This window comes from Anser brachyrhynchus (genome assembly GCF_964034855.1).
Source record: "Anser brachyrhynchus genome assembly, chromosome: 9".
Taxonomy (NCBI): domain Eukaryota; kingdom Metazoa; phylum Chordata; class Aves; order Anseriformes; family Anatidae; genus Anser; species Anser brachyrhynchus.
The window spans coordinates 8,121,037-8,142,044 of NC_137703.1; the positions used below are offsets into that span (position 1 = coordinate 8,121,037).

General features: G+C 37.2%; 2 protein-coding genes across 6 annotated transcripts in view; one reads left to right on the plus strand and one right to left on the minus strand.

The window, feature by feature from the left end:
- TTC14 (tetratricopeptide repeat domain 14) lies at positions 1 to 11,125 on the plus strand. 3 transcript variants are annotated; one of them, XM_080604594.1, is made up of 12 exons: positions 4 to 236; positions 342 to 463; positions 643 to 842; positions 1,432 to 1,516; positions 1,602 to 1,731; positions 2,318 to 2,470; positions 3,170 to 3,241; positions 4,194 to 4,313; positions 4,407 to 4,529; positions 5,201 to 5,318; positions 7,269 to 7,378; positions 7,946 to 11,125. In XM_080604594.1, the coding sequence occupies exons 1-12, from the start codon at positions 70 to 72 to the stop codon at positions 8,901 to 8,903; spliced, it is 2,358 nt and encodes a 785-aa protein (XP_080460720.1). In that variant the 5' UTR covers positions 4 to 69; the 3' UTR covers positions 8,904 to 11,125. The 3 variants fall into 3 exon arrangements, with proteins under 3 accessions (XP_080460722.1, XP_080460721.1, XP_080460720.1); XM_080604596.1 differs by lacking the exon at positions 7,946 to 11,125 and having other exon boundaries at positions 1 to 236; positions 5,991 to 7,517; XM_080604595.1 differs by lacking the exon at positions 7,946 to 11,125 and having other exon boundaries at positions 1 to 236; positions 5,201 to 7,517.
- The window catches only part of CCDC39 (coiled-coil domain 39 molecular ruler complex subunit), a 21,944-nt gene continuing 10,105 nt past the window's right edge, over positions 9,170 to 21,008 (minus strand). For all 3 annotated transcript variants that reach the window (XM_080604588.1, XM_080604587.1, XM_080604589.1), the window contains exons 10-20: positions 19,759 to 19,953; positions 18,890 to 19,054; positions 18,301 to 18,438; positions 17,458 to 17,666; positions 16,089 to 16,212; positions 14,245 to 14,404; positions 13,223 to 13,329; positions 11,826 to 11,966; positions 11,505 to 11,684; positions 11,172 to 11,269; positions 9,170 to 10,456 (exon numbers count right to left, since the gene is read on the minus strand). In XM_080604588.1, the coding sequence (XP_080460714.1) occupies positions 10,315 to 10,456; positions 11,172 to 11,269; positions 11,505 to 11,684; positions 11,826 to 11,966; positions 13,223 to 13,329; positions 14,245 to 14,404; positions 16,089 to 16,212; positions 17,458 to 17,666; positions 18,301 to 18,438; positions 18,890 to 19,054; positions 19,759 to 19,953 (1,659 nt within the window). In that variant the 3' untranslated portion in view covers positions 9,170 to 10,314. The remainder of the gene's footprint in view (positions 10,457 to 11,171; positions 11,270 to 11,504; positions 11,685 to 11,825; positions 11,967 to 13,222; positions 13,330 to 14,244; positions 14,405 to 16,088; positions 16,213 to 17,457; positions 17,667 to 18,300; positions 18,439 to 18,889; positions 19,055 to 19,758; positions 19,954 to 21,008) is intronic.

Below are 21,008 nucleotides of genomic sequence, written 5' to 3' on the forward strand. Positions count from 1 at the left end.
GGCGCCTGCCCGCTGCCCCCTGCGGCCGTTCCGCTTCCGTGCGGGGCCGGGGCCGGGCCCGGGGCCGGGATGGAGCGGGATCTGCTCCGGCAGGCGCTGAACTACCACGGCCCCGCGCTGCTGTCGCTGCTCCGCGCCGAGCAGCACGACAACCCCGACTTCCGCGGCCTGCTGCCGCCGCCGGGGGCCGCCCCCGAGTCGCCCCGCGGGGGGGCGCCCCGCTCGCCGGCCGCATGGTGAGGGGGCCGGGGGGGTCCTGGGGGGGGGGGGGGTCCCGGCGGGTCCCCAGGGGTTCCCCAGGGGGTCCTGGGTCGCCCTCAGCGCCTTCTCCTTCCCCGCAGGAGCGAGGTGACGGGCCTCGAGGCCGACATCCAGCGCTTCATCGCCCAGAAGGCCGACCTGCTCTTCGCGCAGTCCTGGCAGCCCAACGGCCCCATCGCCGAAAACATCGAGGAAGATGAAGGTGAGGGCCGGGGCTTAGGCGTTTGCTGGTGTGCCTTCTAGGCCAAGCTTAAACTTTTTGCTATAAACTCACCGTATTTTAAAGTTGGCGTTTGGCTTTTTATTGTTATCATCAATTATTTGGTGTTCTCAGGTCGATGCTGGGGCATTTTGTGACTGTGAACGTCTCGTGTGTTGCAGAGTGTTACGCTGTCATGCCTCCCCTGGAGCAGTTCATGGAGGTTCCCGGGGAGCTCCGGAGAGAATTATTTTTTCGAGACATCGAACGTGGCGACGTTGTGATTGGGAGGATTACCTCCATTCGTGAATTTGGCTTTTTCATGGTGTTGATGTGTCTGGGAAGTGGTTTCATACGGCAGATCGCAGACTTAGAAATCACTGTAAGATATGGCTTCGATTACTCTTTTATGGGTATGGGGTTGTGTCTTGCGTCTCATAACGGAGTGCTAGGAGTAAAGGCAAGCTGAGCTTTAAGATAGTGAATGCTAACAGAAGTTAAGGACAACTTGTGATGGTTTGCTCAGTCAGCAAGCGCTTTCATTGTGTCCCATACTCAAAATGTATTTCATGTGAGTTGGAAAGTTTGTCATTTATGGATGCATAGATTTTGATTTGAACCAGGCCATACATTTAATTTGACATACGTTAAAGATTAAAATGATCTTCTTAATTTTGGGGAGGGAAAAAAAAAACTTTGATTTTGTTTAAATGCTTTTAATTAATTATCTGTTAAGCATGAGGAAAACTGGGCTAGTCTGTTGGCTCCAATGTTGTTATTACATGCTTTACTTCAGAGGGGTAAGCGTTTCTGTATTTAAAAGCATCTGTATGCATGTATTACAAGATAACTTTACATGTTGAAAGGTTGTTCTGCAGGTGAGACTGTGGGTTGATGGCGAAAACATGGAAAGTTCAGTGATGCGGGCTGCTTGCTTCTATTCACACGATTCTTCCTCGGCTCTGTTGCAGGCTCTTTGTCCATTGCGAGATGTGCCTCCTCAAAGCAACCACGGAGATCCTTTATCTTATTATCAAGCTGGAGACATTATTCGAGGCAAGTAGCCACAAACAGTGTCAGGAATTTGTCTCATTTTTGAGACAGTTCTGCCATTTTATGTTAACTTATATTGTTTCTGTAGCTGCAGTCAAGGATGTTGATCGTTACCACGAGAAGATCACGGTATCACTTTACAGCTCAGCTCTTCCACCAAATCTCTCTAGTACAACGCTAGGAGTAATCACCTCTGATGACTTGCCTCTACATTATAAGTAAGAACATGCTATTCAGTTTTACTAACTAGATATGTTCAGTGTGTCTGAAGCGTCTTTGATGGGCTGGCCTTTAAACTTGTCAGGGTTGTTTCTGATTTAATTAGATACCTACGTACATTTTATTGTTATTTGCTATCACATACTTTTTTCTAGATGTGTTGGGTGTGGTTGGTTTTTCAAAATCTGTTCCAAAATTTAAGAAAAGTAAAAAGCACAATGAGTTTATGTTCTCTAAATGCAAAACTTCAGGTATCTGTCATTGTGGGACTGGGCTAACAACAATAAACAGTAAGTTTAAATAAATAAATAAATAAAAGGACTTGAGAGACTGACATATTAAACTCTTAAGATTTCCCTTAGTAAAAAGAAGGACACAACTGTCTGTGCAATTTTTGAAAGCTTTCGTATGTCCTAGAGATGCCTAGGTTGGTGCCAGAATAGGCTTCAAAAGCTGTCTTAGGCTGAAGGAAATAAGCATTGCTTAAGTGGTGTGAAAATTTATGCTAATGAAAAGGACTAAATGTAAATATAGAATTGAGTGTAGTGTTCCTGAGGTTTTATGTACATTGGTGCTTTTTTTAAGGCGAAGCATAGAAGTTGCTAATTCAGCAGAGACATTTGAAGAGGTTTTGCATCGTTCCCGAGGATTTGATAATCCATCGTTAATTGAATATTTAACAGAAAAACTAGGAATAAGTGAATCAAATCCACCATCATTGATGAGAAGTCTTCAAATGTAAGTCATTTTTACATTATTTCTTTCCTATGGCTTTGTGAAGGTTATTCTAATCTATTGAAATAGGCTTGTGAGTGAAAGTCCTGAACCACTTGATGCTTTTCTGAAACTTCAACTTGCATGATTGCAGCTATTGTGTCCCTAAACGTTTTTAAAAGCATACTCCTCTGGAGTAATAAATTTACATTCTGTTTGTTCAAATAAATAAGACACCTTATCAAACATCATGTCTAATATCAAGGTTTTATGAAGTTATTATTTAGATCTTGTCAACAACTTTGGATTGAAATGCAGGATGCTTAAGCTTTAATATGGCAGAAAACATAAGTTCATTCACAATGTTTATTGGAGTAATAGGTCTGTCCTTTAAGTTAAATGCTTATGCAATATATATATATATTTAGTGCTTATATATATGCAATGATTATTGTGGTCCTCCATATATTATGCCCCGAGGCAGGTGTGAATATGCTATATTTTTGTTAAATGTGCTGCAGCCATGCTGGTTCAATTCAGCTCCTTAAAACAGGCTGGGAAAATCAGGTGTCAGAAATATGAAAGAACATGCCCAGTTGTGGGAGAGTGGTAACGCATCCATAATAAATAATGTTTCAGCTTAATTCAAATGCATTACATATTGTAAGATTAATTTTGTACGTTTACAAGTCAACTTGAGGGGTTTTTTTGTTTGTTTTAAAGGAAAAATATCGATGAAGAAGATTTTGCCCCAGCATTGAGGAAAAAGCAGTCTGCAGCTTGGGCCCTGAAATGGTACGTAGAACGCTATTTTCTTGTAAAGAGTTTATTGTAAGGTTAGACTAGGCTATGGCTTATATTTCTTGAAAGAAAATACACCTTGAACCATATGTTCCACAGCGCACACATGCTGAGATGTAACCAAGAAGGCCTGCTTGAAAGTAACCCTGACCGCCTAGTGGGTACACGATAAATGTATTTTGGGAGTCACTCTTCAAACTTTGTCACTTTTAAGGGAGAATGTTTTTTAAAATAGCTGTAACATGCTCACCTATTGATGAGATCAGAGCAAGACTTGTGACCATACTGAGTACCCAACTTTTTCTCAATTAGTTGTTGAATGACTAAATACAGCTTGTCTTGCCATTTCATCTCAAGCTGTATGCTTTAGCAAATGCTCTTGCTGCCTTTGAAAAATCAAATGCATTTCTCTGGCTGCATTTGGAACAGCAGCTGGGAATGGGTGCTATTGCTTTTATGATATGCGTTGTATTTGTGATACAGAGTGGAGGATACAGAGGTAAGAGACTTTTTGTGCTAAGAGAGACGTATTTTTCCCAAGAATGTCAATATTTTGTGGAAAAACTTCTCTTGAATCTACCAGTTATGAAAAAATGGGAATTTCTGGTTTCTATGTCAGCAAAAGCAGTGTTTCTTAAAAACAATAGGGTTTTGCAACTTTAATTAATTACAGAAAAGGCTAATCATAATGGTAAATCTAATCTTTAATGAGAAGAGTGTCTAATGGAAGTTCTGAAATTCAATTTACATAATTTACCTTCCAATAACTTAATCTTTTTGGCAAATGCAAAATGCCCATATCACATTAATTTGAAATGTTAGCCTTAAGTACGTTATAACAAGATAAAGTTTTGTTATTGCTTGTTTGGAACCCTAATTTGTGAGTTACTGAGAGTACACAATCTGTAGGCTAACCATACATAGTATTTTTCTATTTTTTTTCCAGTGTGAAGGCTGGGGTTGATTATTTTAAGGTTGGGCGCCATGTGGAAGCCATGAATGAGTACAACAAGGCTTTGGAAATAGATCCACAGAACGTTGAAGCTTTGGTAGCCCGTGGAGCTCTGTAAGTCTGCTTGTTTCATTGTAAGTCTGCGGGTTTCTCACTTTATGAAAGATGAGCATCATTAAAATCCGTGCAACTTTTGTGTCATTCTAGGTATGCAACAAAAGGAAGTCTGAACAAAGCCATAAGTGATTTTGAAATTGCATTAGAAAACTGTCCTACCCACAGGAATGCCAGAAAATACCTTTGTCAGACACTTGTGGAAAGAGGCGGGCAGTAAGTGTTGGGGTTGTTTTTTTTGGCTGTTAACGGTTTTTCTTAAAACATTCTTTAATACGATCCGACTTAGGGCACAGATTGCCATCTGGCCTTCCTGGTGTGTGTGCGTTGGAAATGCTCCTGCTTGTGCAGATGGTTTACACTTTCTACTCTGTCCTAGTTAAAATCCTTGCAAGATAGTTAAGATTTGATATCCTTTCCCTTAGTGAGTTACCAGGTTTGTGTAAAGTTTTGTGAAATGTCTGAAGATATTCCTATAAGAATATATATATATTACTATATATATATGTATATATATATATGTACTGCAAGAAAGTGTAACAAAATCATGTTCTATCACTTGTGTTCTGTTAAATATTTGTTAGCCACTGTAACACAAAATTTAGCTTCTGAATTTTCAGGGAGTAGATTTCTTAAGAACTGTGTTAAGAAGATACATAGTATATTTGAAACTGTAGAATTTCAATTCCAGAATATTATTTCTAATGATGACTAGGAGACAAAAATGCATCAAATACTATTTTATTTCTGTACTGAGATGGGCTAGGATGATAGGGTCTTGGAGGGATGCAGTGGCAGCGTTCTAGTGCAAGTAAAAAAGACTGTCCTAAAAAGAAACTGTCAAGTTCTGTCACTTAACTGTATATAAATTGTCATTTGAATGTTAGGTTGGAAGAGGAAGACAAACTACTGAATGCTGAGAGTTACTATAAAAAAGCCCTAAGCTTGGATGAGACTTTTCAGGAAGCAGAAGAGGCCTTAACGAAACTCCGTAAGCATATGCAGGTGATTCTTTACTTTCTCTTCATAATTCTGTTACAATAAATAACAAAAATCACATTAAATCTTTTGAACAGAGGGGCTTGAAGCTGATCGTTTGTCTTACTCTCTGCTTCCCTTCTCCACAATAATAAATCTTTTATAGTGAGCATTATGGCTGTACCTACCAGAAGAAAGGTACCTCTTAATGACTGCTGTTTTGAACAGGACAGTAAAGAAATGCCTAACAGTGGAGATGAGGAAAGAGGATAAAACCATTAGCCTTAGCTAAAGCATGGAGGAGAATATTCCATCACAAGAAGCATGATTATTAGTGTTAAATATTCTGTGAGTAGAAACATGCAAAATACAAAACCCTTAGGCAAGTCAAAAAGCATTGCGTGCCCTCATACCAGCAGGATGCTTCGCGTTTGGAAAAAGATAGAGTAACACCTGCCAAAGCTAACTCACAGAAAGATCGCAAGAGGGGAAACTAGTAGGTGATTTAAAGGAATACAGCAGGGCTGGAGGGCAGACAGTTTTGAATATATTAGCTTTCTTTTCTGGTGTCTTTTTTCTTTCTTCCCTTGCACACAGCATGTTTCCCAGGTGAGCCCTGGTGAGTCTCTGTGCTAATCTGTGTTGTCCTTTTTTTCCTTTTTCCTTTTATTTACCTCTTTTACTTGTATTGTCTTCCAGAGAGGATCAGCTTAAGATATAGCAATGAGGAACAGGCTTGTTGTGTTCTGTGCTTCTGCATATAAGGAAGTAAAGAGACTGAGGTAGATGCCTTACCTGATGCTTCTTCAGTTGGTGGAGCCATAATGCTGACAGATCATGTTGAAAGAAGGGAAAGAGGAGCTATGACAAGCTTTTTGATAAAAACTGACTGAGCTATAGATAAAAACTGTTGTATGGTATTTGAGCACTATCCACATTTGGTTGCTTTAGAAAGATCCTGAAGTCTTTTCTAAAATGATGAAGAACATTTTCAGCAAGTAGTGATACTTTACCCTCCTTCAGAATTTTTCTGATATTCTCATTGATGCAGCAGATAAACACGATGCTAGCTTTTGTTCATTGGTTTGCATAGCCTTTTGTTCAATTAAGGATTTCCTTTAATCTGTCTGTTATGGCAACTGCTAAGTTTTGAAAACTATCATCTGGCTTTCTGCTTATTCTGAATAGAGCTACTATTTAGGACCGTAGATTGCAGAAATCTGATCTTTAAGAGACCTTAATAGTGTGTCTTTGAGGATTGTTCAGCTGATAATCAGACACTGTTGCATTTGTACGTATTTTAATATGTACGTCTGATAATATCACGGTTGTGCTAGAATGGCTGAAGCAACACAAAAGTGAGTTTTCCTGTAATACTGATTATGTGTTTTTCTTCGATGCATTTTCTTCTGAATTGGACCGTTGCTGCTGTATCTGACATCTGGTGCTGCTCATCACCAACAAACCCTTGGAACATGATTTCTTACGTAAACTATGCGTCAAACTGGTTTGTGAAATTGTTACAAAATGGTTTGTATGCAAACATGGCCAACTTGAACACATTTTACAATGGGCTCTGCCATATTTTACTTGTAAACTACAATAACAATACTTTCCCTCAACTCTTTTTTCCTTTCCTCCTCTTTTCCCCATATTGCTAACGTTGTGGTTTTCCTGCATACACTATCTATACCTTTTGGGGTATATGCTTCACGGTGTGCTGGATCACGGGTACCACTGCAATGGCTGGCCAAATATATTTTTAATGGATAAAAACTGCAATATGGTCATTAACATAAACCTGATTATCACAACGGCCAATGCCAAACTTCTGAACAATATTAATTCTTGATCTGGGAATCCTGGTAAAACATCCTTGCTGTAATTATACATTTGGATGGGGCTGGGGACATGGGAAAAATACCTGTGTTAACACTTTCAATATAATTTTTTTTATGATGTTTGGGTTCAAAAAAGAAATCTTTGGAAATGAGGGAGAAGCAAGCTGCAAAAGAAGAGAGACAGAAAGAAAAGAGAATAGAAACAAGTGCAGAAAAATTGCGTAAGCTTTTAAAAGAAGAAAAAAGGTAACCTTGTTGTATTCAGTATACTGATTCTTGAGCCTATTAAGCCAGCATGTGAGCTTTTTTCATTTAAAAAAAAAAGCACTGCAAACCAGTAAGTTATGAGCTGTTAAGGGGGCCATTTAAGTACTAGAATTTGTGATAGTTAAAGCACAAGTCAGGTAGCAGGTACAGACAAAGGATGATGCATAAAGATAAAGCAACACAATTCCATGGTTGTGTCCCAGTCACTTTCTTTTAACCTGGGCTGATGGTAAAATAAGCTCTAACATTAGCAGTTACTAAATTTTGCTATTAAGTCCTTATCTGCAATCTTAACTGTGTTACTGTCCCTGCATTAACCACTGAAAAGGCCTTAAGATGCCTTTCATAATACATTGTTCAGTGGATTCAATCTTAATTGTCCTGGTTAAGAAATGACATTTGAAATTGTCTTGCCAGGTCAGGCCCAATTTCCATTCATACTCTGCAGTCCAATCTCAGCCATACTATGGGAAGTACAGATTTACTTTCTACTTACAATTTTTGCCTGATTCTAAAGATTATCTCACAGGCTAATTACATTTTCAGGTTGAAGAAGAAAAGGAAAAGATCAACTTCCTCCTCTTCCTCCTCCTCTTCGTCCTCAAGTGACTCTTCATCAGACATATCAATTTCTTCTTCCTCCTCTTCCTCTGATCACAAGAAACACAAGAAAAAGCATCGGCATAGATCAGAGTCTTCCCGTAGTTCCAAAAAACGCTCTTCTGGAGCTTCTTCACATTACAAAGATCAGGTTAGGAAAGAGGAGTGGTATTCACCTCCGGCTGATACCTCTGCCTCTTTCCTGAACCAAAGTTTTGAAATGGAAAAACTGCTGGAAAGGCAGGACAGCTTAGCGTGTCCAAAAACAGAGGTAAGAGAGAAAGACAGACACTGTTCTCTGTCGAGGACTTCAGGTGATGATGAAGACACTTTTGGAGGTAGGTCTGAAGATTCAAGAGATTCTTACAGTAGTTCCAGAACTCAGGCAAGTAGTAGCAAAAGTGAAAAATATCATAAAACGGACAGATTTTTCTCCAGTAGGAGGGGATATTCAGGTTCCTATTATAAGTCAGATGATAAAACCAGGACGCATTATTTTAGGAAGTCAGAAAGAGACATAGAGGGGAGAAGAGAACAGTTTAAAAAGCATGGCTCAGATCAAGACAGGTATTACATGTCTCCATCAGGGTCCGACTATTCTGGCAAGTCAATGGGGAAGTACAGATCATATTCTAGCACTTACTTTCACGAAGGTGATAAAAGTTACGGTAGTGATAGGCATGCATTAAGCCAGCATAGAAGTGAAAGTGGGTATAAGAGTAGGGAAAGGAGTCACGAAGAGTCTAATAAAACAGAGGAACCCAACAAGGAAACTTTAAATGGTGCAGAACAAACAGAAAGTGGTGTTAAAAGAAACCTGCCCCAGAACTTAGTTAACATATTCAATCAAATTGCTGAATTTGAGAGGGAAAAAGGAAGTAAGCAGAAGAAACAAAGTACATAAAATGATTTTCTGCTGGATGTAGTTAAATTAATTTTTATATTTCTCTTGAGGAAAAACAAATGCTCTTGAAATACATATGAAAAGCGACAAGCAGAATTTGTTTCATCTTGCAGAATGTCAGGCTTCTTAAGGTAAAGATTGTGTGGTAGAAAGACGTGCAAGGATATCTTACGTAAAATATCAGTTATTATTTAAAATCAAGGTTTCCTGTGCTCTTAACTTAGGATGTTCCTGTACAATATTCTTTGTGTAATGGGGTGAAATTGTTTGATTCTCTTGGAGTGTAGTTAGTTGTGTAACTTACATCAAATATGCACTTTAAAGCAGGTATTTCTCTTTTTTTTTTTCCCCCTTCTTCCCCTGGGGTACAATTGACTGTTAACTATTTTTGTATCAAACTTTAACTTCCAGGTATTGAAGGGGAATAAGTAAATGACACTCATATTCCATCAATGTATATAGCTCATTTCATCATTAAATTTTCTTAATTTTGTGTCTTGGTTTTGTTTATGTTGCTGGGATGTTTGATGCTGGTGCACTGGTTATATAAGCTGCGTAAGTGAACTGAGCCCCCCATCACCTGTGAGAAAGCACATGTATTATATTATTTAAGCACATCAAACACATTCCCTGTTGTTAAAAAAAAAACAAAACCCCTGAAGTAACAGCTAACATCTATACAATACCCATCTCAAAGTTTTCAGAATAATTCCTAATATGTCAGTTGCCAAAAAGGTACTGTGTAATTTTGCCAAGTAGTACAGTTTTACTGACTTTAATTTTATATTGTCATCATCTTTTGTTTAAGATATGATCTGAAATGACCATTTGTTTAAAAGTCAAGGTTGACATGGAACCAAAGTGTAAATACTACTACCCAGGTTTTTGCAAGTGCTCAGTATTGCTGTTAAGGAGGGAAAATACTTAAAAACTAAGATCTTTGTTATGAGGGTTAATCTTGTTGCTTCTTTTACATCATTACGGCCCCTACTCTAGCTTTTGCAAGTACAGAATAAGCATACTGTGTTCAGCTGACTACTTGGGACTACCTTACCTGTTTAAGCTTTGAGGCAGCAGTAATTTTACTAAAATTAAGGGTAGTTAACTATGTCAAAGCCATTTTCATTAAGAATGTGAATGAAGGGTTTCTGAAGGGTTTTGCAGATCTTTTGTTATCCAACAGCAAAAGAATAAAGTAATTTAAAGATTAATTTATTATGTAAAACATGTTTAAACTAAATAATATATTGCATACTTTAGATGGAAGTTAAAACGTGTTTCAGATAGAAGTGCTATGATTGCTAGTAGACCTGTATCAATTAAGCTACAACTTAACCAATTTAGAAGCCTTAAATAGTGTAAAGCCTTCACTGTCACCTTCAGAAGATTACTTAGGACTTCTTTCTTGGTTTTAACTGTCAGAGTTGCTAGTTCTACTGGATGGCTGTGAACTGGAAGCAGCTGCTTCTGCAGGAGTGTCGAGAGAGAGGCTCAGGTCTATGACTTTGAGCAATGAAGTTTGACTAGAGCCTGAACTTGTGCTTCTGGAGGATCTGAAAGACAAAAATTGACTCATCAGTATACAGAAACATTATTTTAAAACTGGGGGTGGAGCTTCTAAATGGTGGCTTAAACTAAAGCCACCCAGCACCAGTGTTTGTTCTAGGCAAATCCGCTACAAAAATCTTTGTAGTCATTGCCATGGTTTAAGTAACCTGGGGGAATGTTGTTAGATCACAGCTGATTCAGTATGTTTCAAGTAGTACTGTTAGTCAAATGTATGATGAACAGAGGAAAAAGGTATCAATAAAGTAGTGTGTGTGTGTGTGTATATATATATATATATATATATATCTTCCCTAATTAAATAGGAAAGGGCGTTCACAAAATTAAGTGCAAAGTTCGGCTGGAAGTCAAACTTGTGCGTTCATAATGTAAAACCCTTTTAAAATGAGAGGACAACATAATTCTTTTGTAGTTACTGTTTTATTTTAAACTGTGATGGATACTGAAGAAAACTTAATTGTGTGCTAAACAAACAAAAAAAACAACTAGTAGACTTAAAGGAGGGAGAGTATAGGTAGAAACATTTTAATAGTGTTCAGTAAGCAGAGGCAAGAGTGAGGAATGCTATCATATAAGGAATAGTTTTGTTCATCTAAGCTTTAAATTAAAATCAAAACCAAATGGCTATTCGTGTCATGTCCATCCCTCCCCCCCCCCCCCCCCCCCCAAAAAAAAAAACAACAAAACACTGCTAGCACTTACCTGCTAGAAGCTAGTGAGCTTTGTAAGCTTTGGGTGGATGGTGATCGGGAACTTTGACTACCACCAACAGAAGCAATTGCAGGCAGCTCTAAATTGAACTAGAAAATTTGAGGGGAAAAAAGTTAAAAATGGTTGTATGATGGACTGGGCATATCAGGAGAGTTTATAGTATTTTGTATCTGAAGGTACATTGAAAGCAGATGAGCACTTTTTTTGCTGTTTTCCGATAAGTATACTTTATCATTGAATTAAGGATTTGCCCTTGAAAGACACTTTATCAGTAGACTTCAGTTATCAGTCAAAATTTTGGTGGCAGTTAACCAGAAAGCTCACCTGGCGAAAGTACTTTTGAAAGGATGTAGTTAAATCAGGATTTGCTTCTAGAACATCAGCTAACACTTTGTTGACGGTTTTGTTGAAGTTTTTCAAGGCACGAAGATCGATGTCTCTTTCTTCCTGTGTTTCTGTTTTAGTTTTCTTTAGAGATTGAATTTCTCTGGATAGCCTGGAACACTTTTAACATAAATAAGTTTAAAACATGCTATGAAAATGCAGCACTCTTAAAGAAACCTGCTGAGTTTAAATTCTGTGGTTTTAACTATACTGCTGTTTATCACTATAAAGTTAGAAATCATCATTAATCAACATACAGACCTGTTTTATAACCCTTTCTAGTTTTGGCTTCTGTTCTTCTACGTCTTTGTTCAGCTGTAATATAACGGCTTGTTTTTCCTTCTTTTGCTCTTGGAATAAGGCCTCCTGCTTCAGTAGTATATCCAAATTTTTTTCCATGCTCTGCAAATTCATTTGAATAGTTGTTTTTAATTTATAAAATAGTTCTGATATCGTTCAGTTTTTATATTACTTAGGAGCAATAACAGATCCTCTTGACAATTTGTTTATAAATGTAGCTCAAGCAATTAGTACTAACGATAACACGACTATGCCTGTCAGACTGTTCAATGGATAAATACCTGGATAAAGAGCACTAAGCTATTTCAATACATTAACACTGACTTTAAAGGTACTAATAATGAAATTACAGGTACGTGTTTTCAGATGTAGCTGTGAGCTGTGTCTACAAAGGATTTATGTGGCATAGTACTGAACATTGCAGTGCCTAACTTTCCAGTGCGACCTATCCTAAGAAAAATGTTATTCGTTTCTTGTGAGAAGATTGCCTACTTTTGACTAGTGTGAATAAAATCAGCTCTATAAGGGTGGCTCTGTTTTTTTAAATAAATAAAAAGGTAGGAAAGGGGATGTTTTAAACACCTCATTATACCCTAGGGCTTATTCCCTGCTGAGGATAGGTGTCCCTCTTCTTCAATCTCAGGGATGTTATTTCTTAAGTAAGGTCTATGTCCTGTGGTAGAATGATCAAAAAGAATGTTTGCTGACCTGTGTGTAGCAATCCAGGGCCTAGAATAATCATGTGGGATATATATTAAAGTTAATTGTTGTTATTTCATAAGGGCCAAGTGTGCTTTTTGATTACAAGGGGAGCCAAGAATGAGTCCCTGATGTGGAGACTGAACGCAGGTTATCCCTTTTCTGCATTTAGTGCTCAACCTGCTGAGAGTCACCTTGCTTTCTCTTTTTTGGTAAACCATAATACTGTGTACACAAACTGGAACATCCTTAATACTAAATTAAAAAAAAATGCTAGGGAAAACCGTATGTGTAGATTTCAAATAATGCAGTACTGGACAGGATGATACAGTACACTACACAAAAATACAACTGCTTTCTTGGATGCCACATGGAACATCTGCCATTGTGAACATGGGATTTCAAAACTTCAAGGTGTACCTGACTAAACAGCCTGGAGTTTCATTGTGACTTGAGGAAATTCAGATAAACACTTAAATGATTTTTGAAAAGAGATGTAGAGCCTTCTAAAAAAAAAAAAATGTATCCATTGATACAAACTATATGATGTAAAAGAGAATGCGGAAAATATTGTTCCAGAATGTTCTATGCTTTCAATGAGACGGATTGTGGCAACATCCTTCAGCCTTGTCTAACTGGGACTTTTGCTTGTATTTTACCTGGAGGTTTTCCTGAAGTTCCTTGATCTGTCTTCGTTTATATCTGTATTTTTCATCAGCAGCCCTTTTCTCCTCTTCTAGTTTCAATTTTTCTTCATACTCCTCACCTGTGATCCCAACAAAGAGGCAGAGTTGACACTGAGCAAGTACTGTATACAACTCAATTTTCATTTTAAAATAAGTTGCACTTTAAAGTAACTGCATCACGGAGTGTTACTGTATTACTGTTACAGTATGTTCCAAATCACTGCGGAAAAAGTAACTGGCTTCATGAAAGATAATGACTTTAAAGCCAGTTTCCAGGAGCCAAAAAAAAGCACGGAAGTTGCCTTTGGCACTGTTTTCTAGCCTTACATTTATGTAGTTGCTCATGGTGATGCTTTTTATAAGCTAAATAAAGTTCCACTGAAGGAGAGCAAGCAACAGATGAAGATATTTTGCAGAATTTTGAGCGAGTTCCATCATCCAAACATTTGTAGCTAGGTAGTCTATTTAATTTTAAATTGCTAACACTACCTGAAAACAGTGCAGTTTCTCTTGTTTTTCCTCATCACCTCCCCAGGTTACTTCTTTTTCCCTCCTCTTCCATGCAAAAATCAGGTATAACTGTGGCTAGTGTGTCAGCATCACTGGAGCGCACGTAACGCTGGCTGTTAACGCTGTTACTGGCTGTAACAGCTGCCACTGGAAGCAGCCTTCTTGCCCTGTGTTGTGATCAAGCTAGCTCGGTCTACACCAAAAGCTGAGCAGTGGCACAGCTTGTTCTGCTTCCAGAATTTGAATTAGTAGTGTGAGATGCAGTACTGCAGAGAAAGTAGTGCTTTTTGTACTGTGCAGTATTATACACCAGTCTTGTATATTTCAGTGGGCCTTCCTTTCTCCCAGTAATGACTTTTCCCAGTAATTTGTTGAGTCTCTGGCTGTGATTCATTATTTTGTGCCACTGAATTTCCCCACTGTATACCAGAGCTATACCATCATCCGTAACTCGTACACCAAATAGCAATTTACATTTTACATACTTGTCTCAGTGACTTCTTTGAAAGAGTTTCGGTAATTGCTGTTGCAGTTATTAAGTATGCGCAGAGTGTTTTCCAGAGCTACAATTTCATTTTCAGCTTTGCAGATCTTTGCATCTAAATCATCACCTTCACGTTGAAGGGCCTCCTTTTCCTGTGCAGCCTGAAAATTGATACTTGAGGTGACTGAATACATACTGAAAACATTAGGACAATTATAGATTAAAAAATACATTCAACATTTAGTGTTTAAAATCTGTGGTAGATGTTGGGGTTATTGATGTCATCAGGATTGGACTGAGATTTGTGTTACAAGGTAACTGGCAACAGTAGTTGTTTACAATACTGGAATTTGGATGCACATAATGGGACACAATGTGATTCATCCCAGGGTACTGAAAGAGCCGGCAGATGTCATTGCGAGACGTCTTCTCAATTATTTTTCAACAGTCTTCGGAATCTGGAGAAGTCCCAGTCAACTGGAAGCTGGCAAATGTTGTCCTCGTTTTCAAGAAGGGTAAGATAGAAGACCCTGTTAATTACAGGCTCATTGGTCTTGCTTTGGTGCCTGGTAACATTATGGAGATTATTCTGGGAGTTACTGAAAAAAGACCTGTTTATATGACCAACTAATGGGTGACAAAGTAACCCAGTAGGTTCATCAAGGGAAGCCAGCAGATGTAGTCTTTTTGGATTTCAGCAAAGCTTTTGATGCTGTTTCTCACAGTATCCTTATGGACAAAGTGTCCAGCCAACAGCTAGACAAGTATCCATTCCATTAGGTAAACAATTGGCTGACAGGTTGAGCTCAAAGGGTTATAATAAAAGGGGTTACATCAGCCTGGTGGCCAGTCACCAGTGGCGTTCCATTACAGTTACCTGTCTCTGTACCTAAGCTCAGTATCTAACAGTGCCCATGGTGGGTACAAAGCACTTTCCATGCTTTGCACTGCGTGTATCAGCTTCACATGTGTTTACCAACAAAATCCAAGAAACAGTTGAGACTGTACATGATATAAAGCCACCAAGTGAGTGTTAAAAGTCATCTTGATTGCCTGTGAATTATCCACTTGAAAGTCTTTGTTCATTTGCTTAGTGAGACTTAACAGAAACAACCTGCTTGCAAAAGGACATACTTTCTATAGTCCCTCAGAAAAATCTGATAAGGTGAAAATCTCTCTCCGAAGTTGCGGAGGGTATACCCCGAGTGACCATGAGGTGTTTACTGAAAGCTTTTTGCTGTGCTGCATATCTCACAGTAACAGAAATAACATCATTTAAAACCTTAACACTTAAAAATCAGAAAAAGGATGGACTGCAGAGCCGATATAGCAGCTAGAGGCATTTTGCTTCAAGAGCAGAACAGAATTTCTGGAGATCAAAACTAATAATTCTTTCCACAATCAGAATCATTACGGAGAGATTTTTTTTTTTTTTCAATGAAAAGCTGAAGTATGCATATTTGATTGATATGTAAAAGGGGGAAGTTGGCATTCCTTAAAGTTTAAATGCCATATAATGAAATAAATACCTAATTCTGAATGCTGCGTATGACAAAGACTGTAATAAACTTGTTTGCAGTTGTTGGATTACCAGGACATGACCAGTACTTCTTGTGTCTTTAAAATTCATGAGCAATGAAGTGAAAATTTTTTGAACTATTCAAAATTAAGTCTGCTGACATTAGGACTGACCACAGATTCATCTGAAACTGCTGTATTACTTAAAACAGACAAAGTTAAGCAGTCAGCAAGGAGGTTGTCTTAGTTATTTGAACGGAGCCCAGGGAAATCTGAAACTTAAATACTTGAATTATAATGAATTATAACATAATGTTAATAAAATACCTTAATTACATAGTAGGTCTGGGTTTTCTCCTCTTCTCCTTCAGGTGGCATCATGACAACAGTAAGAACTTCATATCTGCATCTCAGTTTATCGATTTTATTTAGACGATCTTGAAATTCAGCACTGATGTATTTTGTGGAAAAATAAATGGGTTGAGAAAATGTTTGTCTAGTAGTGTTTTTTGGGCAGTTCTTGCTATAGCACTCTAAATTACTGGTGTTACTCCAGCAGTCTGTCCGTCTACTAGGATGCAGGCAAGGCAGCAGTTGTGCTGCTCCTAATTTTTGATGCTTTCTGTGTTCTAGACACAGGTTTTCTGGTTACCTACAGTTCTATTACAGTTCTAAAATGAGACATTTATTTTCATGTTCTAGATCAGCGTATCATGAGAGGCTGCCCCACAGAACTCCCTGAATATATCTAAAGGTTTGGCATTTAAATGCTACAGCTGTACAAGCTGCCCCCTGCTGATGCTTTCTCAATATTGCCACTACTAGACGAGCATAAGCAACAGCAGGCAATAACCCCAAATCAAATTACATGGAAATATCAATTAGCTGTGTAATTATCAAAGGAAAAAAAAAAACATACAAAAAATCCAGTCTGCACTCTCAGTGAGCAGTTATCTTTAGTCACACTAAATCACCCTAATTTCCTATTGTGTGGGGTGTGGTTAGCAGAGGAGTGAAAAAAAGCCTGCCAGACTTCACCAGTTTGGTTGTTGAGCATTGATTTGGGGGCTAGATATAGGTATTGGTATTTCAGAGCTAAAGCCTGTCCCAAATACTTCACAATGATTATTACAGAAGGGAAAAGTGATCTTTATGTAGTTGCTTTATAAGAGGGTGTCTCCCATATCATAATACATGGGCACGAAATAAGACATACATACTTCAGCAGGTTTTTAATTAATCTTCACTAACAGAATAAACAGTAATCTCTTGTTCACCAGTAATAATGGACAGTAAAGACTGAGAAATTGCCTAGTGGTTAAAGCTGCAAGCTGGTTTTCAGAGAAAAATTGCTTGGTAGCCTCAACTGTCTTACTATATGACTTAGAAGAAGATGTACTTCACCCTCAATTCCTCTAAATGGTATAACTGGGTAAAATGCTTCTCTTTTTAAGCAAGTTCCCATGTAAAGGTACTTGATAATTTTATTTTTTTTTAGCAACTGTTAATTTAAAAACAAACAAAAAAACTACAAGCTGTGTTTTGTTTGTTTGTTTGTTTTTAAATTACATTGAAGATGAAAGAACTGGAGGATGATTTTTTAGGGCTTTTAGGGAAACATCTTACAGTATGTTTTAAGTTTTATTGCTGGTTTTGAGTTGCTGCAACAGAGATTTTTAAAATAAAGAATAATTACCTTATGCGTTGCCGTTCCTGATCCACAAGTCTGATTTGGGAATCCAGCATTGCCTTATGAACCTTAATTTCCTCGGTTCTTTCTGCTATGGCTTTGTTTATCTCCAATTTTTGTTTTTCCAGTGTTAGAACTTTCTCTGTCTTATTACACAGGGTATCTTGAAGACGTTTCAATTCTAGTTTTAGGAGATTATCTTCAATCATCATCTCCTAACAAATGCCAAAAAGGTCTCAAAATAAGAAAGCATCATTTTTAATTAAGGTATAAGAGTTAATAAGATATATTTTTTTTTAAATATATAAAGCTTCTATTGTGTTATCCTTTATATATACACAACTGTAAGGGTCATTTTGCTCTGTATGTAAGAGGTTCTTAGTTTCTCATTTGCTAACAGTTTGCATGGTTAGTGCATATGGGTAGATAGCTTCCTGAGTGATTTTATTCAAATTCAGACTGAGTTGTGGGTTGTTAGACTTTTCCATCTACAACTTTCAGTTTAGCATTATGAATGGTAAGAATGTAACAGATGGTTTCAAAGAAATTAAGCAGACCTTACCAGGAACTTACTGAAGTAGTTAATATCTGACTTGAGTTATTGCAATCATCCTAGAATATGTTCTAGATTCTGTAGGTCTACAGGTCATATTGTTATATGAGCAAACTTGTATATACCAAAGCTCATTTAAAGCCGTAAGTAATACATTCATTAGCATGCAAACACTTTTAATCATAAAAAAAAATCGGTTAAGGATTCCAAACTCTGTAACCTTCCCCCCCCCCCCCATACAACAAATACAACAAAAAAACAGCCCGTGTTAGAAAAATTGCAAAGTAATACTGTACCTGCTTAATGGCTTTAGCTTTTTTTAACTCTTGGTCTGATTTCTCATTGAAAAGATTTAGTTCATTTATCTTGATCATCAGACCATTTGCTTCTTCTCCACTCTTTTCCATTGCTCTCTTGATGAACTGGACATCACTCTGTTTCCAAGTAAATTATATTTAATTTATTTCATTAAATGCAGGTTACACCAAAACCTACCAGTTAATTTTTGAATTTATATATATATATAAATATATTTTTAAGTGCTAGGCCCAGGAATCATCATCTTTTGTCCGTATTCTGTTGTGCAAGCAGTGCCAAGAGCACTGCAGTCCTGGCGTAGAGTGCTGTTGCAGTGTTAATGTCATTGCTTGTTTTATTCGGAGTCCAGTCATTGTTATTTGTGCAATATAGATCTTTCAGCCAGCAAAGCAATACTAATATACTCATGTATTTTGGTCTATGTAAAAAAATCACTTGGAATGTCTGACCAGGACTTTGATATTTTTAGTTCATCTTGATAAAACCACCTGACTTTGATAATACTCCAGCCTTGGGAACATCATTTCTAGCTATTACACAGTCAACCTGAAGTTCTAAGGAAGTTACCTGAAGTTTCTTATGCTGTGCATGTAAAACATCACATGTGTTTTTCTTTTCTTCTAAGGTTTTCTTAAGTTCAGCAATTTTTGCTTCCAAAACTTGTTTTTCTTCTGCATTAACCTCCCCTTCTAACCGTGACAGCCGTCTCTGCACTTGCTGAATATAAAAATCCTGTTAAAATAATTTTAGGAGAATTAATAGTCTGAGATAAGCAATTACAGTCTTCCTATAAAGCTAGAATGCTGGATCTAAATGTTGCTTTAGGATAGTCACCTAATTAAGCCATTGTTTTATAATAATTTATAGCTTATAGGCCTCAAAAATGTGAAACATTAGAAAAATATTCTTAGATGACTGATGTGCAAAGATGGTTCAGAAGTAATCTTCTAGAATAACAAAGCACACTCAGCACAGTCTGCTCTAAGGGAGGCTTACAGTAAAGTTGCCATCTTGCTGTTACCAGTGGATGCCAATATAAAAGAACAAATTTTCAAAGTGGTGCATAAGAAATTTGCACAAAATCCAATTAGTAAATAAAAGGATTTTGGCATGTACCTCTTGTATTGCTTTAAAAATTTACCCTGAGGTGTCTGCGGTTCACAGGGATCAAAGTAAACAATTGATTGAGAAATTAGTGGGTAAAGCAACAGATCCAAAAAATAATGAAACACACATGCACATAATATAGGTGAAACATAGCAAGTATCAGTTATTTCAATTTTATTAATATAACTAGAGACAAAAATGCAGACTTCAGATTAATGCTGCCTAGCATTTTGGAAACTAAGATACTGGCAAAGATTATGGAACTTGGGCAATTTACTCCAATTAAACCCATCGAAAAATCATAATATTAAAGGATTTTAATATTTTACCTGGTTATACATTAACTCCTGTTGTTTTAACGCATCTGCATCAAGTCTGTGCATACGACTATTAAGATTTTTAAGTGATGTTCGACATCCCTCAATTTCTGCCAGAACACACTTCTCCTTGTCCTTCTGCACCTTTAACTCCTGAGTCTTCTTGAAAAATTGTTCTTTTAACTTGTTCAGTTCCGTTTCCTTTTCCTGATGACAAATTAATCATTAAGTACATAAGAAGTAAGTTGTGATGATTTGTTAATCACATATAGGAAGATAAAAAAAAAAATTCAATGCTATATCCATTAATAGGAACGTGGAATTTCATAGGTCTTTAAAATGGCTGTCAAGAAAAATCTTTGACTTCAAGAGAAGGTTTTTTTTTTGTTTTAACTTGGATTCTACTCTACTATTACATGATCTTTTCTTTCCATGATGGGAATGGTATTCTTTTCAAACTTTCAGAAAATTGAATTCCTGTCATCCTTTCAAAAAAAAAAAAAAAAGTTGCTTATTACTTCTAGTATATGTCAGTATTTGGAGAAATATAATACAAATCTTTTCAACTGTTTATTGAAACTTGTAACTCAGCTTGTATGTGTATGTAGGTGTTTATATCATATTTAGTTATTCTATTTGGAATAATTTTGTTTGAAAAAGTAATTACACATTTTAAAATCAGTTCCTTTTTCACAGAGGCAAGTTACCTTTAGCATCTTAATCAGTACAGGGAATAAGGTTTTAGTAGGGTCTGTTTTAGTAGGGTCTGGTACAGACTCTGAATATACATTGTGAATTTTGTTTGTGAACCATTTTGCTGGTTTTAGTAACAGTGTAAAGTCAGTTAACTCCTTTAAGAATTCATAATGAAATTCTCCCACCAGATTTTTTTGTATTCGAATTTGCTGTCAAGTGCAATTCCAAATCCAGAACTCAGAAGTGAAAAGCAGGTGTAAGTTTAATACTAAATCTGTTAATGCCTACAGAATTTTGCACTGATTTCAGTGGGCTCTGGATCATGCCCATGCATATCTAAATTTATTTCTTTAATAGAAATTGTTTTTCTCGTTGAGTGTGGTTGTCAATAGTGATAGGATATTCAATAAGCTTCACTCCACAACAGTGCATTGCCACAGACAGAAGAGGGAGAAGTATCAGAGAACTAAAGCATAAAATGGTGAGATTTCATCCACATTGTTCCTGTAAGCATCTCTTCACAGTAAATTAATAGATGCCGCAAATAGTCATGTGTGTCTAATGTT